The sequence below is a fragment of the Odocoileus virginianus genome, chromosome 2, assembly GCF_023699985.2.
Source record: "Odocoileus virginianus isolate 20LAN1187 ecotype Illinois chromosome 2, Ovbor_1.2, whole genome shotgun sequence".
NCBI lineage: Eukaryota > Metazoa > Chordata > Mammalia > Artiodactyla > Cervidae > Odocoileus > Odocoileus virginianus.
This window is the reverse complement of record NC_069675.1, coordinates 46,044,781-46,070,270: the sequence shown is the minus strand read 5'-3', so window position 1 is coordinate 46,070,270 and position 25,490 is coordinate 46,044,781. Positions and strand designations below refer to the sequence as shown.

The 25,490-nt window shown below is 38.3% G+C and overlaps 1 protein-coding gene and 1 long non-coding RNA gene across 4 annotated transcripts in view; one reads left to right on the top strand and one right to left on the bottom strand.

Annotated features, from left to right (window-relative positions):
* Positions 1–25,490, bottom strand: part of LOC110134792 (charged multivesicular body protein 3) — an 81,324-nt gene that overhangs the window by 40,960 nt on the left and 14,874 nt on the right. For 2 of the 3 annotated variants that reach the window (XM_020889467.2, XM_070479454.1), the window contains exon 4: positions 18,933–20,950. The exons of the other annotated variant lie outside the window; for it this stretch is intronic. In XM_020889467.2, the coding sequence (XP_020745126.1) occupies positions 19,375–20,950 (1,576 nt within the window). In that variant the 3' untranslated portion in view covers positions 18,933–19,374. Of the gene's footprint in view, positions 1–18,932; positions 20,951–25,490 lie in introns of those variants that run through there. 3 annotated transcript variants of the gene reach the window in all.
* LOC110134793 (uncharacterized) lies at positions 18–14,041 on the top strand. Its single transcript, XR_011492339.1, has 2 exons — positions 18–88; positions 3,762–14,041. It is a non-coding gene; the product is annotated as an uncharacterized lncRNA (long non-coding RNA).

Here is a 25,490-nt window from a genome sequence, read left to right as displayed (position 1 = left end):
CCGAGCTCTTGCGCAGACTCGGGGCGGAGGTTTTGTCAGAAAGGTTGACGCAATCGCGCATTTTCGGGGAGGGGACTTGTGGACCCAGGTAAGGAGCTAGGTGTGTTTTTCTGAGGCGTGGAGGCGATTCCTCCGAAGGATGCGAACTTACTGACTGCACCCGGTGGTTACAGCTGCGCCTGCTCACCTAAATCTGTATGTTGTTGCCCTGGAAGTCTGTTGTTTTTCAGTCGTTCAGTCGTGTCTATTTGCGACCCCAGAGACTGCAGCACGCCAGGCTTCCCTGTCTTTCACCATCTCCCGGTCTTTGCTCAAACTCATGTCTATTGAGTGGGGTGATGCCGTCCAACCATCTCATCCACTGTCATTCGTTTCTCCTGCCCGCAGTCTTTCCCAGCATCAGGGTCTTTTCCAAACAGTCGCATCTTTACATCAGGTGGCGAAAGGATTGGAGCTTCACCCTCAGTCCTCCGGTGAATATTCAGGGTTGATTTCCTTTAGGATTGACTGGTTTGATCTCCATACTGTCCGGAAGTCTGTATCTCCGCCCAGACAAGATACTTTTATAACCACTTTCCTAAGATCGTAAGCACCTCACATGCAGTGAGCCAGAAATGACCGCTTGCTCCCGCCAGAGCGGTTCCTCCCTCTGTTGTCTCCACCATGGCCTAGTCACTAAAACCGGGGCATCATTCTTTCTCCCCTCTCCTTCCAAGTCCCAACAGTTGTAACTTTTCAATTTTTTAAGGAACTCCAGCCCTCCCCTGTGTGGTCCTGCAGTCTGCATAGACCATGGGGGTGCTAAGTCACTTCAGTAATGACCCTTTGCGACCCTTTGGACCATAGCTTGCCAGGCTCCTCTGTCCGTGGGATTCTCCAGGCAAGAATACTGGAGTTGGTTGTCATGCCCTCCTCCAGGGGATCTTCCTGACTAAGGGATCAAATTCGGGTCTCTCATGTCTCCGGCGTTGGCAGGCAGATTCTTTAACACTAGCACTACCTGGGAAGCCCACATAGACCATAACCTTAATCAAATTCTCAAAGGACTCTGTGACTAGAAAGAAGTAGTTGCATTTTAGCTGGGCAATCTCTGAATCTACACTGGTGAGCTGCTGGTTGTTCTCATTACCTTGTCTCATGATGGTGAAGAATCCACTTACTTACGACCTCAACCCCATACTCCCATCTCTGGTGGGACTGTAAAATGGTACAACCATTCTGAAAATATTTTGGCAGGTTCTTTAACTGATAAACATGTATCTACCTCATGCCATTCCACTGCTAGTTATTTATCCAAGAGTAGGAAAAGCACATGTGATTACAAAGACTTGTACTGGCATCCTTATTTGTATTTGCTGAGAAATGGAAATAATACAAAGGTCCATCAACAAGTAAATGGATAAACCAGTTGTGGTAGATAATAAAAACAGAACAAACTTGATACCTGCATCAACATGGATGAATCTCAAAATAGTTATGCTGAGTGAAAGAAGCCAGGAAATAAAGTACATTCTGTATGATTTCATTTCTACAACATTCTAGAAGATGCAAACTCTAGTGATAGTAGATCAGTGGTTGCTAGGAGACAGGTTGTTTTTGAAAGAGGCAAGAAGGAGAGATTGCAAAGGGACATAAAGAATATTTGGGGAGGTGGTGGACATTATCTTGCTTGTGGCAATGGTATCACAGATATATGCTGTGTCAAAAATTGGACACTTCAACATGGAAGCAGCCTAAATGTCCATTAACAGATGAATGGATAAAGAAGATGTTGTAGATATGGATAATACAATGGAGTATTACTGAGCCATAAAAAAGAATGAAATAATGCCATTTGTAGCAACATGGATGGACCTAGAGATTATTATACTAAGTGAAATAAGTCAGACAGAGGAGGCCAAATATCATACAATATCACTTATGTGCTGAATCTAAAAAACAATCAAATGAACTTGTTTGTAAAATAAACAGACTCACAGACATAGAAAACAAACTCATGTTTCCCAAAATGGAAAGGAGGAGGGGCAAGAGATACACACTGCTATATATAAAACAACAAGGATGTACTGTATAGCACACAGGACTATATTCAATATATTGTAATAACCAAAAATGGAAAAGAATCTGAAAAAGATACAACTGAATCACTTTCTGTACACCTGAAACTCACACACTGTGAATCAACTATACTTCAATAAAAATAGACATTTTAATTTGTACACTTTACATCAACATACTTCAATAATGTTCTAAAAAATAGCAGTACATGTTCATTGTAAAAAGTAAAATTTCCATATTCATTTTCTCAGGGAAAAAGTTCTCAAATTATTTATAGTTATTTAAATAATTGGTGTGAATTCTTTGTGGCTTTTACTTTGGAGAATATATTTTTAATATAGTTTTATTTATTTGGGATCATATTCTACATATTGTTTTACAATCTTCTTTTTAAAAAATTTTGCATAGATTTTCATTGATGTTAATATTTAGAGCTAAGGGATTCCAAAGCAGGAATGTACCATTATTTATTTAACCATTTCCCTATCATACAACACAATGTGGTTTCCAATTTTCCCCTTTAAAAATAGACACAGTTTAAAGTACAAGTTTTAAAGTACTAACTATATACTCTGTATAGGTTGCACAGTTTGAACTACCAACAGTGTACAAGAGCTCTTTTCCCTAAATGCTTGCTGACAATGAATATTATTAATCAAATACATGTTTGCCAATTCAAGGGTATATTGTTTTAAATTTTCATTTCTTTGATTACTACTCTAGATGAGCATCTTTTAGTATATTTCTTGGCTATTTGAATCTTTTTTGTAAATTGCCTCTTTGTGTCCTTTGCCCATTTTCCTTTGAATTGTCTCCCTTCCTTTTTTTTTTTTTTTAGTATGATGGAGCTCTCTGTAGATAAGAGATCTGTGGAAATGTTTTGAAGTCACCTTCACCATATCCCTCTTCTGTTTTTTTTTGGAGCATGAACTATAAAGCAGCAATTTTTCAGGCAGGGGGACACTGGACTTCGAGTTAGTCAATGATATTTATCAAATACCTACTGTATATTAAGCACTCTATAGGTTCTAAGAAAACAACAATGAATGAAAAGAACCTCATACAATCTGATGAGGACAAGTACTAAACAATGGTGATAAATAAAATCAAGTGAATTACCACAAATGTGTAAAATTCTGCCTATAGGAAGCACATGGTGAAGAGTGACTCTTCTCTGAGCCTACTTTGCTTTATTGTGCCTCACAGATACTGCTTTTTTTTTTTTTTTTAAACAAGCTAGCTTGTGGCAACCTTGCATCACCAAGTCTCTTGGCACCATTTTTCCAATGACATGTGCTCATGTTATGTTTCTGTGTCACATTTTAGTGTACAAATTAAAATGTCTATTTTTATTGAAGTATAGTTGATTCACAGTGTGTGAGTTTCAGGTGTACAGAAAGTGATTCAGAACATGTTATGTTCTGAAGAACATTTCAAACTTCTTCGCTATTACTATATTTGTTATGGTGATCTGTGATCAGTGACCTTTGATGTTACTATTGCAAAAGTAATACAACTTATTGAAGCCTCAGATGATGGTTAGCCTTTTTTAGCAATAAAGTATTTTTTATATGTACATTTTTTAGACATAATGCCATTGCACACTTAATGGACTACAGTGTAGTGTAAACATAACTTTTATATGCACTGGGAAACCAAAAAATTCACGTGACAAGCTTTCTTGCATTATTCGCTTTATCAAGGTGGTCTGGAATCAACTCACAGTAACTGAATCTGCTTGCAATGCAGAAAACCTGGGTTCGATCCCTAGGTCGGGAAGATTTCCTGGAGAAGGGAATGGCTAACCCCCTCAAGTATTCTTGCCGGAGAATTCTATGGACAGACCGTGGAGTCGCAAAGAGTCAGACATGACTGAATGACTAACACTTCAAACAACGCTGTGGCTGTGGCTGTAATTTATCCTTCCTACACGGGCCTCAGGAAGCTTGCACCGGATCCTCCCACCTGCTGAGACTCACATCTGAGGGGGTGGGAAGAACTAAGTGAGCAGGCATTCTGGCTCTTTGCTCCTGCCAAGCACCGCAAGTGTTTAACTGGATTGCATTCCCTTCCATATGTTCACACAGACATTTATTCACACACATTTTTAAGGTTTTATATGCACTCTCCTCCTGATCCCTGAAAAATATTATGAACAGATGTACATCCTTGTTCTGAAATATGTCTCAATGCCCAGTGCTTTAAAATTTCCCTAAATTTGAAATGACAAATAGAAAGTACTGTTTTTCCTCCTTCCCCCAGTTTGTCCTTGCTTATTTCAGTAAGATTTCCTACCTTAGAGAGCTTTCTGGCTTATAACTGTTCCTCATACACCAGGTAGACAGTTTAATGAAATGCTTTGGGCAAGAAAGTCACAATCCAATTCCTAGGAGGAACATTGACCTTATAAAAACAAGATATACCTTGTTTTATACAACAGATGGACTCTGAAAATTTTAGCTATAAACTGACCTATGGGAAATTGAATTCCCTCCCATATATTATATAATAATTTTGGAGTGGATTTCTTAATTTCTGACTAAACTCCAGTGTGAGGGACTCCTGATCATAGTTTATGACTTGAGATAAGGCAAAAAGAAACCTTGAATCATCTCCTGCCGATTTCCAACTTTCCTCCACCAACCTTACAATGACTCTAGTATTAAGACTTCTATTTTAGGGCTTCTGTCAAGCTCAGACAGTAAAGAATCTGCCTGCAATACAGGAGACCTGGGTTCGATCCCTAGGTTCAGAAGATCCCCTGAAGTAGGAAATAGCAACCCATTCTAGTATCTGCCTGGAGAATCCCATGGACAGAAGAGCCTGGCGGGCTATAGTCCATGAGGTTACATAGAGTTGGACACAACTGAGCAACTTTCATTAGATTCTACAAGGCTACTTTAACAAAGTATGACAAATCAGGTGGCTTAAAACAACAGAAATTTATTCTTTCACAGTTCTGGAGCCAGAAATCCAAAAGCAAGGTGTCAGTAGGGCCATTCAATAGCGCCATGCTCCATCTGAGACTCTGGGGAGGATCATTCCTTGCCCTTTTCCAACTTCTGGTGATGGCCATCAATCACTGGCTTTCCTTGGCTTGCCACTGCATCACTCCAATCTCTGCCTCCATTGCTATATAGTGTTTGTATTAGTAAGTTTGGGGTGCCAAAACAAAATACCAAAGACTGGGTGGCCCAAACAACAGAAATTTATTTTCTAGTAGTTCTGGAGGCTGAAAGTCTCAAGATAAGTGCCAGCCTGGGGAGAGCTCTCTTCCTGGCTTGGCCTTCTCATTAGGACCTCACATGGTAGAGACATAGCCTTCTCTTATAAGAGTACTAATAACTATAGCCTTCTCTTATAAGAGTACTAATCTGTCATGAGGTCCCCACCTCAAGGCCTCATCTAAACCTAATCATCTCCCAAAGGACCCATCTCCAAATCACACAGGGGGTTAGGGCTCCAATGTATAATGGATTTGGGGAGGACACAATCCAGTCCACAGGGATTTTCTCCTCTCTGTAAGCACACCAGTCCTACTGTATGAAGGGTTCATCCTAATCCAGCATGACCTCATCTTAACTATATCTGCAATAACCCTATTTCTAAATAAGGTCACATTCTGAGGTACTGGGGGTTTAGAACATCAACATATCTTTTGAAGGGGCAAAATTCAACCTCCAACAATCCTCATATATACACATGGGTCCTACGCTTTAAAGAAGAAAGAAGGTGATAGAGGGTGGAGGCAAACCAGTTAGCTGAATTCTTTAAACAACAACAATAAACTTCTATCCTCTGTCGTGCCCCGAAGTAGGGGTAGTTCCCACTTGGGAGGGGTAAGTACCTATCTGATGACTGGCTCTGGCTTGAAGCAAGTACCATCCCTGGGAAATCACAGTAATCACTGCAGCCACCCTGTATTGCCCTCTAGAGCACCATTTCTACCACCAAAGCTCCTCTCATGGGAGACTACATGCCTTTTCTTATTTCTCCACAGCATAGCAGGGACAAAGACTGAACTTAAAAAAAAAAAATCGAATGACAGGAAACTGTACTTATACTCTGTAATAACCTGTATGGGAAAAGAATCTTAAAAAGAGTGGATATATGTATACTTTGGCCACCTGATGCAAAGAACTGACTCATTGGAAAAGACCCTGATGCTGGGAAAGATTGAGGACAGGATGAGAAGGGGACGACAGAGGATGAGATGGTTGGATGGCATCACTGACTCTACAGACATGAATTTGAGCAAGTCCCAGGAGTTGGTGATGAACAGGGAAGCCTGGCGTACTGCAGTCCATGGGGTCGCAAAGAGTTGGACACGACTGAATGACTGAACTGATATGTACATGTATAACTGACTCACTTTTATAGCAGGAAACAGCATTGTAAATCAACTATATTCCATTAAAAAACTAAAAATCAAACTAAAAACAAAGCAGATCAAAAATATAACTGGACAAGTTCTATTTTAAACCATAAGAAAAGTCAAACTGAATTTTTAAGCAATACTTTACTAAAGTCTCCAAGAAACAGTATCAGAATTGAGAAGTGTGAGCATGTAGCTCACACATTCAACATTTTGGGGACTGGAAATTCTGAAAAACTCACTGCAAACCACGTAGTTTTAATAACATACAGCCGCACTATTTTATGTGCATGGTTGGTCTCTCAGAAAAGTAAGGGAAATCAGTAATATCTGCCAATAAGAGAAACCAAGAACCCTGTTTGTGTACTACAAAAGGAATATGACAGAGACAGTAAAATGTTGAAATAAGTGTATGTCCTGGTGTATTTGTACATATGTGTAAACCTACAGAATCACTATATAGATCAATATTTAAAACGTTTCCAAATCTTAGAAGGCTCCATCATCCCTGTTTCTAGTCAACATCCCCAAAAGAGAACCATTAGTCTGATTTCTGTCTCTATAGATTTAGTTTCAGCTCTTCTTGAACTTTATGTAAATGGAATCAAATAGTATGCTTGATTTTAATGATTGGTTAGAGGAACGGAAGGCAAGGCCTTTGGCAGGATAAAATGGTGAAGCAAAATTGAGGACCCCCCCTCTCCGAAGCTAGAAGCCATGATGACCTCATCCTCAGTGAAAGAATAGGCTAGGAAAAAAGTCGATTTGCTTGGAAAGGCAGCCAAGAAGGAAATGTTTTAGGCCACAATTCTGAAGGAAAAATAAAAGTAGAAGACTTACTTAAGAAAGCATCATTATAAATATGCCTTTATATGGATTTAAAGCCATACTATATTCTCACAGTGTTGGAAATCCCAAGCCTATATATTAATTTAAACTGTTCTTTAGTGGACAGCATCATCAGTACCTGTCAGAACATTCTGAGCTCATTTTGAAGGAACATACCCCAAATTCAGGCACTGAAGTATCCCTACAGATTGTATGCTTAGTCACTCAGTCATGTCCAGCTCTTTGTGATCCCATGGACTGTTGCCCACCATGCTCCTCTGTCCCTGTAATTTTCCAGGCAAGAATACTGGAGTGGGTTGCCATTTCCTACTCCAAGGGATCTTCCTGACCCAGGGATCGAACCTGTGTCTCATACATATTAAGATAAACAAAATTTTCCAAATGCAAATATGTGAGGCCAAGAATAAATTTAAAAGAAATCATAATTATAGTCCAAAGCACATCAGATATTATGATTCTCAAATACAAAATAAAAATACTAAAAATGTTCAAAGAAATGAAAGAGGGACTTAAAGAAACAAGAGACCATAAAAATGAAAAAGAACCAAAGAATTTCTAGACATAAGAAAATATAACAACAGAAATAAAAAACTTAGTCACTGAATAAACCTCAGTGAATGAATTAAACAGCAGATTACACATGGGCTACCACTCAACCATAAAAAGAATAAAATTTTGCCATTTGTAAAAACATGGATGGACTTAAAAGGTATTATGCTAAGTGAAATAAGTCAGACAGAGAAAGACAAATATTGCATGATCTCACTTAGATGTTGAATTTAAAACACAAACAAATTAGTGAAAATAACAAAAAAGAAGCCAGACTCAAAGATACAGAGAACAAACTAGTGGTTATTAGGGTGGAGAGGGAGGGGAAAGGGGCATTAAAAGAGCAGGGATTAAGAAATACAAACTGTTCTATATAATAAGGTACAAAGGTATATTGCACAACACAAGGAATATAGCTAATGTTTTACAGTAATATTAATGTAGTATAAAATTGTGAATCACTGTATTGTACACCTGTAACTTGTATGATATTGTGTATCAACTATACTTCAACTTTTTAAAATAGGCAAAAAAAAAATCGAATCACCATGTTGTACACCCTGAATTATCATAGTGTTGTAGATCAATTATACTTCAAAAATAAGCAAAGAAACTCATAGAAAAAGAAATCATATTTGTGGTTATCAGAGGCAGGATATGGAGGAAGGAAGAACTGTATGCAGGTACTCAAAAGGTACCAACTTCCAGTCAAAAATTATAGTAGGGATGTAATATACAACATGATAAATATAACTGACACTGCTACATGTTATATATGAAAGTTGAGAGTACATGTTAAGAATTCTTATCACAGAACACATTTTTCTTTATTTCTTTAATTTTGTATCTATGCAATGAGGGATGTTCACTAAATGTGTTAATCATTTAATGATGTATAAATGTCAAATCATTATGCTGTACACCTTAAACTTACATAGTTGTTGTACATCACTTATATCTCAACTAAAGTGGGAAAAAAGAATGATTAATATTAAAAACACTGACAGTATCAAGTGCAGGAAAACAATATGCAGCAATCAAGAATTTTTCTAATTTTTGGCTGCGCAGCACAGCATGCGGGATCTTAGTCCGCTAACCAGGGATCAAACTCACGCCCCCACAGTGGAAGTGTGGTGTCTTAACCACTGGATTGCTAGGAAAGTCCAAAAATGAGAATTCATATATACTGCCTACTAGAGTGTACATTGGTACAACTAGTTTGGAAAATTCTTTAGCAGTATCAGCTAAAGCTAAAGATATAAAAACTTTATGTTAGAGCAACTCCATCTCTTGTTATGTACTCAACATACATGTTTATTTCCATCAAATGACTGTATAGCAATATTCAAAGCAGATTTATTCATAATAGCAAAAACTGGGAAAAGATATCCATCAGCAAATAAATATGTAAATTGTGGTATATTTATACAATAGCATACTAATCAGCAATACAAAAAATGAACTACAGAAACATGCAGCATCATGGTTGAATCTTGGTGTGACAACTGTGTTCTGCTGAGATCAGGCTCTCTGTATTATGATCAGGAAATTTTTCTGTGCAGTGAGCTAGGTAATTGTGGAGCTTACCTCTAGTTGCCCTTCTCTTAGGGATCTTCAATCTTGTGCTGCCTATTGTCCACTGCCTGAAAGCAACTGCTCATATAGTTTGGTCTGGTTTTACAGTTACACCAAGACCAGTCAATTACCAATTCCTCCATCATGGCTAGAGGTCCTGTGTCATTATTAAGAAATAATATGTATTGCACTTAGGAAAACTCAATGAAGGGATAGAGAGAGGAAAATAATATGTAATTGCAAGAGCCTTTACTCATACTGGAAATGAAGACACAGAATATTTAGGTGTAAGGAAGCTTAGTAAATTTTTGATATGATATGACTGAGATGCTGTAATTGATATGACATGATATGACTGAGACACTGTAACAGTTAAAGGCTAGTTTGCTATAACAGAGAGACCTGAAAATGCAATGATCTAAATATTAAGTGTACTTGTTTGTGGAATGGTCTAGTAATCTCCATAGTCAGGGAGCTCTGCTCTGTGAGGTCATGCAGGGACCCAGGCTGGTGAGGTAGCTCTGTGCACTGGTCACACCTGACTTTCAAGCCATCACCATATCTGGCAAACTGATGTAGGGGAGGAAGTTAGTTATACTACACATACCCAATATTTTAAGTCAAGATCCAGAAGTGGCATGCATCGCTTTTGCTTACATTGCATTGATAGGAATTACCCATGTCGGTCACACCTAACTACAATGGGAGCTAAGAAATACTGATAGCTGGATATCTGTTCAGCTAGAATTCTAGTATAATGGAGAATGGGAGAATAGATTGGTGGCAGGGTGTGAAGAGGTCAACAGTCAACAAATGTGCCATGGATGCTTGTGGGTTCCCCAAGTGAACTGCTCATAAGATAGCTCTGTATGGAGATCTGGTATTGAATAGTGTTCTGGACTAGAGACATAAACTCAGAAACCATCAGTATATAAGTGGGAGTCAAGGACATGAGTATTGATCCAATCACCCAAATGAATTAAGAACTGGAACAGAGCCCTGGGAGAATAACTCTGAAGGAGGTAGGGAAGAAGGAAATCCCAGGAAGGAAATTACAAAGGATCAAAGAAGTGCAAGAAAAACCAGGTAGAGGAGGACCAGAGAAGGCTAAGCAAAAGGAATTTCAAAAAGGGAGTGACCAACAGAGTCACTGTATGCACAGAACTCAGGTAATATAACTACAGAAATGCATTCACTGGGTTTTATTATTAGTTCAACTTCAATAAATACATGAAGGATAAACAAATGAACATTGAAGGAGGTAATAAAGGGCTAAAGCATTAATAATGGAAATAAAAGGACAGGTTAAGGCAGTAGAAAGTATGATTTTTAGTAGGCATATAGCTGAAAAATGATTGGCTGTAAGTTGATGATGATTGAAATTGGGTACATGGGATTTTATTATATTAATCTCTTTACTTTTGTGTATAGCTAAAACTTTCTAAGGGAAAAAATGTTTTAAAAAAAAAATCCATCCTGCCCCCTAAAGAGAGAGCTACAGACAGGGAGAAAATGTGTAATATGTATATTTGACAGAGGACTTACATACAGAATATATAAAGAACTCCTATAATTCAATAAGATAGTAACTCAATAGAAAAATGGGGAAAAGATTTTTTTGTGAAGAAGTACTTCACAAAAGAGGTAATTCAAATGACCAATAAACATGTGACAAGGTGTCAAGTGTCAGCTGTCATTGGAGAAATGCAAACAAAACCCACAAATTATAAGCATAATTATAAGAATAAAAAAAATTGTAACGTCAAATTTTAGCAAGAGTGTGGAACAACCGTAAGTCTCATACACTGCTGGGGAGGGTGTAAATTGGTAGAACCACTTTAGAAAACTGTCAGTGTTTATCAAAACTTAACTGAAGCATACTCAATAACCCAGAAATTTCACCCTCAACAGAAATGTGACCCAAGTCACATAAAACGATGTTCATAGCAGCACTATTTGTACTTGTAAAAGACTGGAAATAAGCTAAATGTCCACCATAATAGAATGGATAAATTGTTGCATGTTCATTAATACTGTGCAGTAATGATGATGAACAAATGTCTGCTCCATACAATAGAGATGAACCTCATGAGCATATAAATGAGAGATCTAACCCTAACCACACAAAATACCACACACTATATGGTTCTATTTACATAACATTCAAAAAGAATCAAAACTAATCTATGGTTTTGGAAGTTATCACATAGATTAATTTTGGGGAGGATGGTGGAAGTAATGACTAAGAAGGAAGCAGGGGAGGTTTCTGGGATGTGGCAATTGCTCAGTTTCTTAATCTGGGTGATGGGTTACATGAGTGTGTTGAGTTTGTAATAAATTAATAATCTTCACATTTAATATTTACATACTCTTATGGAGATATATTCGGGCTTACCCAGGTGTCTCAGTGTTAAAAGAATCTGTCTGCCAATGCAAGAGACATGGGTTCGATCCCTGGGTAGGGAAGATCTCCTGAAGAAGGAAATGGCAATGCACTCCGGTTTTCTTACCTAGGAAATCCATGGATAGAGGAGCCTGGGGGGCTACAGTTCATGGGGTTGCAAATAGTCAAACACAACTGAGCATGCATGCACGCATGGAGATACATTGCCCTTCAGTAAAAACTTTAACTAAAGGGGAAAAAAAGAACATATTTTCCCTGTCAAAGTCGTTCAGTCATGTCTGACTCTGCGACCCCATGGACTACACAGTCCATGTAATTCTCCAGGCAGTGCTGGAGTGGGTAGCCTTTCCCTTTGGAAAACGGTAAAAGAAAGTACTGCTCATTTAATGTTCCATCCTTTTCTTGTCCTTTATGAGTGTGATCAGTTAGTCATGTCCGACTCTGTGACCCCATGGACTATAGCCCACCAGTCTCCTCTGTCTATGAAATTTTCCAAGCAAGAATACTGGAGTGCGTTGCCAGTTCCTACTCTAGGGGTTCTTCCTGACCCATACATTGAAACTGCGTCTCTTGCATCTCCTGCATTTGCAGGCAAATTCCTTACCACTGAGCCAACTGGGAAGCCCTACCTCTCCTGTCCTACTCCTCCACTTTTTTTTTTAAAAGCTGATTAATACATGTTCAGTTCAGTTCAGTCGCTCAGTTGTGTCCAACTCTTTGTGACCCCGTAAATCTCAGCACACCAGGCCTCCCTGTCCATCACCAACTCCTGGAGTTTACTCAAACTCATGTCCATCGAGTCAGTGATGCCATCCACCCATCTCATCCTCTGTCGTCCCCTTCTCCTCCTGCCGCCAATCCCTCCCAGCATCAGGGTCTTTTCCAATGAGTCAACTCTTAGCATGAGGTGACCAAAGTATTGGAGTTTCCGCTTCAGCATCAGTCCTTCCAATGAACACCCAGGACTGATCTCCTTTAGGATGGACTGGTTGGACCTCCTTGTGGTCCAAGGGACTCTCTGGTTGGATCTCCTTGTGTTCCAAGGGACTCTCAAGAGTCTTCTCCAACACCACAGTTCAAAAGCATCAATTCTTCAGCGCTCAGCTTTCTTCACAGTCTAACTCTCACATCTATACATGACCACTGGAAAAACCATAGCATTGACTAGACGGACCTTTGTTGGCAAAGTAATGTCTCTGCTTTTTTAATATGCTGTCTAGGTTGGTCATAAATTTCCTTCCAAGGAGTAAGCGTCTTTTAATTTCATGACTGCAATCACCATCTGCAGTGATTTTGGAGCCCAAAAAATACAGTGTGTACTGTTTCCACTGTTTCTCCATCTATTTTCCATGAAGTGATGGGACCAGATGCCATGATCTTAGTTTTCTGAATGTTGAGCTTTAAGCCAACTTTTTCACTCTCTTCTTTCACTTTCATCAAAAGGCTTTTTAGTTCCTCTTCACTTTCTGCCATAAGGGTGGTGTCATCTGCATATCTGAGATTATTGATATTTCTCCTGGCAATCTTGATTCCAGCTTGTGCTTCTTCCAGCCCATTGTTTCTCATGATGTACTCTGAATATAAGTTAAATAAGTAGGGTGACAATATACATGTTACAAGGCATCAAAAACCTTTTCCATTTCTCACCTGTGGTTCACCCTACAAGATTATTTCAGGAAACACTGGTACTGCACTCAGGCTATGGCATAATTCTCAGATAAATAAGCAACTTACAATTAACACATTCTCCTAGACTAATAAGTCTAAGCTGTTTGAACAAACTCAAGGTCTCTGATTACCAGATTCTAAATAAAACACATTTGTTCCCAAATGGGTTAGATACTTTCCTCCTTAAAGGAATGCAACTGAATGAATTATTATAGCCTTATTTTAGCCCTTAGAAAATTTGAAATTGTAAAAGATCCTTTCTCTGATTTCTGTATAGCCCAGTCTGGTACATATTATACCATAAACTGTCTTCTGCTGTGGTGATATCACCTCTCATCCTTTCCACAGCCCTGAAAATACAGCAGGGTCTGTAAGTCTGTCCTCCATCACTCCATACATTAGAAAGTATGTTTGGCTGAAGCAGGAGAAAGATGCTCTCATATCTCCTGATTGCTGTTTTGGAGATACTGGGGGATGATGGAATGAATTTGGTGCTAAATTCTTGAGGATGGTCTTTAATAGTTCACAGGTTTCTCTCTGAATAAAAATTCTGGTTAAATAGATGCCATTTTGATGAATAAATGTAAGTAGCATAACATATTTCAGAGCAAGTTGGTTATATCAGAACTAGTTCTTGTCAACAGATGAACTCCTGACTCATCTTCCTTCCCAAAGATGGTGACATGGGAAGCGTCCAGCCACCTGTCCAGATCTGGGTCTCCAGCACCTGCTGTCGCTCTACTGCCAGTTAACTGCATGTTCTTCTGTGGATCCTGGCAGGAGAACTGTTTGAAGATTCTTGCAAATGTAGCAAATCTTTTGTTAAATGATGAGTGTGTCAGTTCATTTATAACAGAGACATCAACAATCTAAATCAAGGCATAACATTGGACAAAGGGGCCTTCTCATTTGTTTCTGCCACTCGGATTCTATTATTTTCAACAATAAAACTAAGAATGCTCTTTTTTTCCCTCATAAAACACCCCACCAAGTGCTATTTAAGCAAAACGTTATATATTAAGATTGGTTACAGTCCACCATGCTCAATGCTAACAAATAATTTGAATAATACTGTTTAAAAAGCCCAAGATATTCCTGTGCTTGGCATTTTAGGGGATGCTTCCTATCCGAGCCTCTGGCAACAAAGCTGGGAGTCAGCTCAGAGGCATTTTGTTCCAGAAACCTATTGTTTTAGCCACTTGGCTCAGGAAATTAGTAAAACTAAATGGGGAGCATTTAAACAATATAACAAAAGTGGCCCTGAAAATATCAGAGTTCTAACTTCCCTTTTGCTGCATCTGAAATGCTACTACTCTTGTCTTTGTGAAAGGACCTCCTCAAACTCCAGATTGTTACCCAGGCGGAAACATGTCACCAGATCCTTTATTAACAAATAGATGATGTTCTCAAAGTCCATTCCCAAATGAAAAAAAGTTTGTAGAATTTTACTAAGAGTAACAACACTGACTAAACATACTAGACAGGTGGTGAAAAGTTTAGTAAAGGGCAAAATTAGAGAAGATTTATAAAATGCAAGTGAATATTCTTTATTGAATATCTACTCTGGGTCTAACATGTTAAGGATATAACAGTAGATTATAGCATTACTTCTGCCTTCAGGGAACTTATCATTTTTAAAGAAAGAAAAGATTTACACAAGAAATAATTAGAGAAGATAAGAAAAAACTCGTGAGAACACAATTGTGCATCCCACTATTACAGTTAACCAGAGTTCAGGAGTTATAAAGCCTACATACTTGGAATTGTTAGTTAAATTCACTAGGTCGCTCTAAGAATTCAAACTTAAAAAGAAAAGCAAAAATCAGTTAAAGTTCAGAGTCTGTCAATCTTGAATATCTCCTTCAATTCTCTACCTCCAGGAAAACCTGACAAAAGCATTGTTTGCTATGCTTCACAATTAAAGGATGAATCAAGCTTCCTTGGTGGCTCGGAGGTAAAGAATCCACCTGCTAATGCAGGAGACACAGGAGACCTGGGTTCAGACCCTGGGTCAGGAAGATACCCTGGAGAAGGAAATGGCAATCTACCCCAGTATTCTTGCCAGGAAATCCCATAGACAGAGGAGCCTGGTGGGCTACAGTCGATAGGTTTGCAGAGTAGGACATGACTGAAGTGACTTAGCAAGTACATATGCAACCTTCTCTGAAGACCTGAACCTCTATCGACTATTTACTCCTTGACCTTACTGTAATACTTTTATAGCATGTCTAGCATTCAAAGGTATTACCTCCACTTTATGCCAAGCATGTTGATATATTTAATGAATTTAATGAATAGAGCACAGTTCCTACCTTAAAGGAGTTCACCTGAAAAAGACATGTGCATAGTTTTAATACAATGCAACTAACTAGGACAGGCATATACCAGCTATCTCTGGTATAAGAAGGGCAGGACTTCCCTGGTGGTCCAGTGGTTAAGACTCTGCACTCCCAATGCAGGATGTGTGAGTCCAGTCCCTGGTCGGGGAACAAACATCCCACATGCCAAATGGTGAGGCTTTAAAAAAAAAAAAAAAAAAGGGCACATATGAGGAAAGGGCAAGGAGAAATGGGGTTGCTCCATTATTTGAAACAGTAAGTGTGGTCACTTGAGTAGGTTGACTGCCACCAGAGCTTTCACTGTAAACGTATCTGTATCTCCTCATAAGCCTGGAAGGGAAAGAAAAGATGGGTAGGACATGTAGCATTTCTGGAGGAAGTGGGATCTAGCCAGATAAAGCCTAGAAGAGGAGTGAGAACATGTGAGAGGGGACAGACGAGCACCAAGCTGAGAACAAGTAGAACATGACCCTGAAGAGGCAGGCGGTATAATCACGATGTGTGTAAGTTAGGCCAGGGCCTTGTAAGCCAGTGGTAAGGAGATTGGTTTATCTTCTAGGCTAATACTACTCAATATATTGCAAAGATTACAACTTGCTGGAGATTTAGGTGATAGCATTTTTTAAGCAATAAAGTACTTTTTAAAACAAGGTATGTACATTGTTTCTTAGATGTGCTATTGCATATTTAATAGACTTCAGTAGTGTAAACATAACTGTTTTAAAACATAACTTTTATATGCACCGGGAAACCAAGTAATTCCTATGACTGGCTTTACTGCCACACTTCACTTGCAGTGAACTGGTACCAAACTTGCAATATTTCCAAGGTATGCCTGTAGTCTCCAAAAGTGTGGTGTGCCCTGGGATGCTGGAGGAGACATTTCAATTATCTTTTAAACTATCTATGGTAGTGGTGGTGATTTAGTTGCCAAATCATATCTGACTTGTGACCCCATGGAATGTAGCCCACCAGGTTCCCCTATCCATGAGGTTTTCCAGGCAAGAATACTGGAGTGGGTTGCCATTTCCTTTTCCATAAAATACACTTCATAATGGACAATATTATATCTAAGAATTGAAATCAGGACCATAAGAGGAAGACTAGGGGATACGGAGAGAGAAGCAAGAGCTGCTTTGAGACTCACTAACTACTTAAGAGCACTTAGAAGGAGCTGTTAAGCAGACAGCTATACATGAAACTGAAGATCTGGGGAGGGGTCTGTGCCTGAACATGGTGATTTGGGACATCTGCTGAAAACACCAGAGAGAAAAGAACAGTGAACCAACGGCAGAACTCTAGGAAACATTTATAGTAACATTTGCTTTTCCAAAAGGAAAATAAGAGTACAAGGAGCAGTGCTTATACTCTTTATTTAAAAATTTTAAAAAGCTTCTGAATATTAATACAAAGTTAGTAACCGCTATTCCTTACTATTCCCATTCCTGTATGAAAATGAGGCTCAGTGCACCATGAAGGAAAAAAATGTTTCTGCTAGCAACTCAGCAGCAATTCAGAAAGAGAAAATTTAATTTTCTTACCATTTTGAGGGACAGAAGGTAAAGGATATTAAAAAGTCCCCCATGAAATTTGGATGCTTTGAAGAAATGACGTATTACAGGGTTGGGCCAGGGAAAATACAAAGTGAGTCTGGAATATCTTGTGTCAAAAAGCAATGAAGTGTTTCAAGATTGAAAGGGATGTCAACAGGACATAAGAACGAGCTTAGAGGGGCTCCCGCTTACCAAATTTGGAATGATTTGTGCATCAAAAAGAATAATGAATTTTAACATGCTGAATATAAAAAGAATCTTGATCTACAGTGACATTTCAAAGTATGAGATGAAAAAATGGAAAGCTCCTCTATACACACAAAAAAATGCCACTATTAAATGAAGAATGAAGGACGGAATTTAAAAATCTCCATATCACAACTCCTATTTAGTAACAGATTCAGGCTAACAATCATCAACAGATGTTAAAGCCATTAGGTTAAAGGTTGCTGAAGAACAGGATACTCACACGGCCTCACAGATTCCTTCTTAATTATCAAGTGGAAAATACCTTACATTGCAAAAATAAAGCAGATATTACCTGAGCAAATTCAGCATCATCAACAATGGGATGAACTGATATCATGCACTCCTGATGTTATACAAATGAGAAACAGAAACCACCTAGGCAAAGTTCTTTCATCTAAATCTAATTATGAAGAAACACTCAAGACAAATCCAGAAATGTGGAACACTCCATAAGACAACTAGCCTGTACTCTGCAAAAACGTCAGAAAAGACTTAAAAGGGGGGGGGGGGGGGCAGGGGGTAGGGCAGGGTGACTGCTCTAGAGAAATGAATGAAAGAAAAGAGACTAAACCCAATGCATAAACCCTGTCTGAATTCCCAATGAAAACAAAACAGAAACATATAAAGATACAGAATATTTTGGGAGCAACTGGGGAGTATGAATTGTGTATTAGATATTATTAAATCAACATTACATTTCCTGGGTGTGATGATGGTGTGGTGGACGTGTAAAAAATGTCTTTGTTCTTAGGAGACACATGATGATACATTTAATGGTATGGAAGCATCATGATAACTGAAATTTATTCTCAAAGGAATCAGGAAAAAAAAAAGAGAAAAGAAAAAAAAGATTATAGACATAGAGAGAGGAGACAAAGAAAATGTAATGAGAGAGGAGACAAAGAAAATGTAACAAGATGTAAACACCTGGTGAATGAAACAAATCAATGTTCACTGTACTATGTTTCCAACTTCTCTATAGTTAAAAATTTTTTTCAAAATAAAAAGTCAGGAAAAATATATCAACTAATCTATGTGTGGCTAGTATGCTATAGCTGATTTTGTTTACTTGAATATACTCGTAAATGATTTAATACTTTTAAAAACACCCACCATGAAATTTCTTCCCATCAAAGCTAACCAAGGAGGACTGGTCGGTGTCAGCAACATAATCTGTCTCCCCCACCACCCCACCTCCGCCACATGAATCAAGAATCGTATCTGACTCAACTGTGAAATTAGCAAACAAGCAAAACACTTAGAGCACTCAGCCACCTTATTAAAAACAATCTAACATTAGAAAAACTGTAATCTTCTGGTTTTAAAATAATTTATTTCATAGGTCTGTTTTAATTTCATGTCTCAGAGCATACATTATTTAACCAAGAGGTGCTGGACAGAAATTGTAAAAAGCAAGGAAACATGTAGGATAAGAAACTGCCTCAATTCCATTAGGATTTGATCCTACCTTGTAAAGTCTTGAGAAGATAAATTTCTATCATACTTCCTTTGTGCTTACAAAAGAACATTAACTTCTGAATTTCCAATGTTGTAAATAAAAATTTTTACAATTAAGTATGCATTCAAATTGACATACAAGGCAACCAAATAATTGTCATCAACATTAGCATAATGTGTATTTCCTGTCACTGCACTAACATTAAACTAAACGTCAAACCACAAAAACATTGTGACTAACATTAAAAAGGCAGGCTGTAAGATACGCAAAGCTTATAAAGGACAAATTGCACATGGTTAAGATGGGAAGTCATTTGACAAGGGCTGGTGTTGTGCATATGGCTGCTTTTTTTTATAAGAAGGCCACCGGCAGACAGGGCAACAGTGTCGGCCCCCAGCTAACCACATCACAATGCAATTCTGATGGAACACATGACCACAAGGCAACCCCATTAGCAAACATCCATTTTCAAAATTCTCTAGGCATACAACACATTCAGTACAGTGCAGCATATCAGCAGGCCAAGTTAACCAATCAGGTTCCATATCTTCATTAGCGCTATAAGATCCATAGGACCGCCCCTTCCTTTCATAAGGGCTGGTCTGACAATATTTATTGGCACAGGAACAAGCCTCAGCATCACAGTGACTTGCTCTTCCTGGAGAACTGTGAATGATGCTCAGTTTATCTTCAAACACTTCCTTCTCACTGCTCAAAGTGTCTGTGCTCTCACTGTCTGAGTCATTCTCAATATCTTGAGAACCCTCCGACATTTCCTCTTCAGACTGGACTCCAAGACATTTAAATCGCCACATCGGCAAGTTTTTAATATAATCGGTCGGTATCAGGGGGTGAAGCCAAAGATCGGGGAAAGCTAATCGCTCCAAGAACAAGTCAGGGTCTTCGTCCCAATCAGATTCTACAGGAAAGTTCTGGAAAGAAGCAATCGGGTGGAAGAGGTAGCTGGTGTACCAGTCCCATAGACTTGATAACCATTCTAAGTTATTGGCATTGACTTCATCACTGTTGATGTTGCGCCGTCTCTTCTTCTCAAAGTAATCAATTAGTAAACCATGTCCAAGGTACGTACTAAGAAACAAGGCTGGGTGTGAGGAATAAAACATCCAGTCTGCCCTTACCCATGAAGCCAATGTGGTGGTATTGGAATATCTCAACAATTTTAAGCTATATTCATAAAAGCTATCTAAGTAAGGGAGCTGTAAAAAGCCCAACACAGGTAGCCAGGAGATAATTAATAGAGAATTATAGGTCCCTAAAGTGCTTATGAGAACCACAAATCGCTTGATGGTAGCTCCTTGTGTGATAAATAAGTCCATCCAAGCCATAAGGTTAACGAGAACCAAGCTCAAAACGAACAAATCATTTACTTCAGGTTGTAAGGAGCGCAAAAATGAATCCATGGCCTGAAGAGATATATACTCGCCTGTGTGGTTTCCGTATCTGTAAATTCCTTCGGGAGTTCTAAGTATGTATGATGGCATGTTATAGACACCGATATCTGTCATATAACTCTTGTTGTCCCACTTTTCCACATTTACAAAAATAAACTCAACTCTTCCAGTAAACTTTATGCTTAGTGCAGAGAAGAAAGCTGGTGGTTGGTCCAGGTTTGCAAATAGGTATATTTTTACCCAATATTGATCACTTTTATTCCATTCTTCTTTCAAGCGTTCAGCATTATAAATGGTTTTGATCCGAGAAGCTGCATGAGCAGTTATCCACTTAAAAATGTGCTCTACTTCTATCTTGCGCCCACTGTACTCTTTAAGCATGACTTTCCCTTTGGAAGTACTCGTTTGTGGAACAGACATAATGAGTGTGGATCGAACCCAGCCTCTTCTCCTGCAGTATCTGTAAGAGAGGGAACTGTAAGTAAACAGCAAGGCTGCTAGATAAACTAGTTTGCTTATCTTCCCTGTTGTACAGTTTGTCTTTCCCTGATAATTTCCACAGTCCTTCAAAGATACCCTCTTCCCCAAAAACAAATAAACCTGTAAACAACCAATAGTACCAATATCTGGCAGCTGTAAAGAGGAAAAGCAAAGCTTTTCATCATTTTTTTGTTTTTACCTCTATGTTTCTCCCTTTATCTCTCCTTTTTTTTTTTTTTAAACAAAAACCTTAGAGCTTAAAAAGCCTTAGAGTCAAGGGAACTGACACATACTTCCAGCATCTATTATGAACCTACTAATGCATTATTGGAGAAGACCCTTGAGAGTCCCTTGGACAAGGAGATCAAACCAGTCAATCCTAAAGGAAATTAACCCTGAATATTCATTGGAAGGACTGATGCTGAAGCTGAAGCCCCAAAACTTTGGCCACCTAATGTGAGGAGCCAACTCATTGGAAAAGACCCTAATGCTGGGAAAGATTGAGGGGAGAAGGAAAAGGGGGCAACAGAGGATGAGATGGCTGGATGGCATCGCCAAATCAATGGACATGAGTTTGAGCAAACTTCAGGACAGAGTGAAGGACAGGGAAGCCTGGAGTGCTGCAGTCCATGGAGTCGCAAAGAGTTGGATATGACTTAGAGACTAACCAACAACAATGCATTATGTGTTGGTAAGATCCAAAAGATAATAGGAAAATGATTCCTGTTCACAAAAAATTTAAAATCCAATTAAGGAGACAAAAGAATAAAACTGTATATATCCTACCACTAAATAATGTAAATGAAGTTCAAAAAAAGGGACTCTCATTGGGAGTTTGAATTGGTGAAGATTTCGTGAAAGGTTTGGGAACTGACCTAGGTCTTGAAGAATGGTTAGATTCAGGTGGGCAAAGAAGAGAGAAGGAAATGGATTATCTTGTATGCTGAGTCCCTGACTTGAATGCAAATTCCTGAGGGTAGGAGCCATGCTGCACACATTTATTAACCCAAGCACCCACCACAATGCCTGATGCACACAAACACCATCACAGAGAAATCTGCACAAAAGCTCAACAAGTAAAGAGCAAGTCCTATGTTTTAGATACATGCTCATCTTTTAATGGGGACCATGAAGAGGAGTATTTAACATACAGGAAACAAAGATAGTAAGTTTTCAGATTAAGAAGAGACTCAGGATAAAAGGATATTGTTGGAAAACTGGTGAAATTGGAATAAAGTCTGTAATGTAATAAATGGTATTGTACCAGTGTTAATTTTTTTAGATCATTATACCACAGTTATGTAAATGCTAACTAAACTTGGTGAAAGATATATATGGCAACTCTATACTATCTTTATCACTCTTCTGTAAATATAAAATTACTTAAAAAAAAGAGATTCAGTCCAAGGATGACTCCCATTTTACAACAGAGTAAATATAGAAGAATTTAAAATTAAATTATTTGTTTAGTTTTATCCAATGGGGTCATGACTCCAATCCTCTTGGAAATGGACATGGTCTTGCTATATATAATATTTGTGACAAACGTCTCCTTCTAAAAAAAAAAAAAACAAACTACAAGATGAATGAAAGGAGATTCCAGAAAATGAAAACAGCTGCTGTAATTACAGTGGAGAGATAATCAGTGAAACAGTTTCCTTCTTTTTCCAAAAAAGTCTTTCCTAAAAACCTACCATGTGGAGTTTTATGACATATGAATTTACTTCAGTAAAGTTGGAAAAAACAAAATCTACTAGGCGGATACATTTTGTTCACTACAGATTTGTAAATGAATGGTAGAAAGCATTTACTTTTTTATTGTGCTATTCAGAATACTAATGTGAAAATCATAAATATTATGCTTAGTAAGCATAGATTACATTTAATTAAATTACATAAGCATATTACACATTTATATGATTAGATTAAGAGAGAAAGAAGTCTTGATATACATGGCACATGGTTTTATGAAGACAATATCAATTTTACCTCAGGATTTCATGATACAATTTTAAGATAAGTGAAGACAACATTAGTAATGACTCTGGGAAACTATCTAGGTGACTCAGGATTAGAGACCACAACTCAGCTTGTTTAGTAGATTTACCTCCTTAACATAGATACCATTAATATCAATACAGCTTTAATTGAAATGGTTTGAAAATTATATACTCCTACAGAATAAAATACCTGCTACTCTGTCTTTGTTCAATGCAAAATAATAATTCACTGACATGAATGCTAGTTTTTCCTCCACCCCCACTCCCACCAAAACCACAAGTGAACTCCATATAGATAGTTGTCTTATTTACATCTTAATTACCTAACTCGTTTTACGTTTTTAATTGTATGGGATACTTGTGATGACACATTTCTACTCTTGGTCATTATTTTCATATTTCTATAACCACCTTAGAGAATATTTGGCTTTTCTGATTTGTGTCATAAATTAAATTACAGTCTTTCTGATAGAAAATTTTACCCTATAAAACAGGCAAAGTCTTAGTTAATATATTTCTTCATGGAAGAAAACAAATGCCCTATGTACTTTCTTTTCAGTTCAGAGATAAGTGACATTGATAGTTTTAAGGTTTATCACTGCAGATTTAAGAGTACCCAGGACAATAAGATTTTGTTTGTCATCATGTATCTTTCAGATTAAATCATGTTTTCTAGACTTGAAATCCAACACACAAAGTATATCATATCAATCTTAAAACCCAATTGCTAAACAGAAAATAAGACTAATGCGCATATTATTTTTTAAATAATATTATATTGCCATATATCCATATAAAATTTTCTTACTGCTAATTCAAAAAAACTTTTTAAAGTGACAACACATAAATATATCACAAAAATATCCTCCCATTCTTAAAATTTTTGAGATCTCTCAGACAATTTGAAGACTAAAAAGGATTAAAGGAAAAAAAAAAACCCATGGCTACTGAGTGTTGGTATTTAGTGCGCCATCCTGGTATGGCACATTATATTTTAAAAAGGAATGTTGAAAAAAAAAAGAACCTTTGGTATTGTTTATAAACTGTTGTTTCTTCAGACAAGGTCACTGTCTTCCCTGGCCTTCCTGTCCCACTCACAAGACTCCTCCATCCTTTCCCTTCCCTGCTTATTCCATGGGTCCCCACCCATGGTTCTTTCACCATAAGCCCTCCTAGCCCGTTTATCACTCAACTGCTATAATTCCAGGGTCCCCCATCCATTCTCTACTATCCCTGTACAACTTCTCTGACCTCTTAAAGATACATGTCCCACTTCACTTTCTACTTTCTCCAAAGATGGGGGAATAAAAGAGCAGAGAATAGACCTGACAGGGAAAAGCTCCCTGAGACAGATCACTAGGTTGGGGAATGAGAGGAATTGAGGCCAGGTAAGAAGGCTGTGTGGGAAAGAAATGAAAACTGCCGGCACGGACAGAGTCAGATGCTGCACAGAGTGGTGGTTCTGAACGTTCTTAAGGGGAGCCAATCAGGTCAGGGAAGTACTACTCTACAGTGGGGCCAGCATGTCAGAGGAGGCTGTGCCTGAGGCCACCCCAGAGAAAGAACTACAGTCAAAGAAACCAACACAGGTAGTAGGGGGATAGAGTATTGCTGATTTTAAAAATCTGAGATCAGGATGATGAAACTATTCAACATATTAAAATACTTGCTGAATAACACTATTCCCTGCCCAGTTACACACTGCACTGACATTCTGAACACTTTTCTATTATCTCCCTATTTTGTTCTTCTATATCTCTATAATCTTCAAAAAAAAAAAAGAAAGAAAAAAATGACCCTGACTAAGCACATCATCTATGGCAAGAACAGACTTTCCAAATAAAAGGAAATGAACATAACAATATTGAAACAGATATAAATAACTCCGCATCAAGATCTTTATCTTTGTGATGAGACTAGAGAAGATGATGTAAAAATGTCTCTTTAATAACAAAAAATGATAGCTGCAGTCAGCAAAAAAGAAAAAGTTGCTCAAAAAGGGTCTCTTCCATCATAAATGGGCCTTCTTGGTGGCTCAGCGGTAAAGAATCTGCCTGCAATGCAGGAGCCACAAGACCGAGGGTTCTGTCAGGAAGATCCCCTGGAGGAGGGCATGGCTACCCACTCCAGCACTCCTGCCTGGAGAATCCCATGGACAGACAGTCAGTCATGTCTGACTCTTTGCAACCCTATGGACTATAGCCCTCCATCATAAAGAAGAGGTAGGATTATCTGAAGATCAAGAAGAAGGATTCAGAGGAAACTTAAAGGTAGCTTGTATGTTTCTCTTTATCATTCCTTAGCTGGTACAAAATCAAACAGGGCTTTTCAAAAGAAAAGCTAGAAAAATTTGTACTAAATTAGGACTCAATTATGACACTTATGTGGAGAAGGAAATGGCAACCCACTCCAATATTCTTGCCTGGAGAATCCCATGGACAGAGGAGCCTGGTAGGCTACAGTCCATGGGGTCGCTAAGAGTCGGACATGACTGAGCAACTTCACTTTCACTTTTCACTT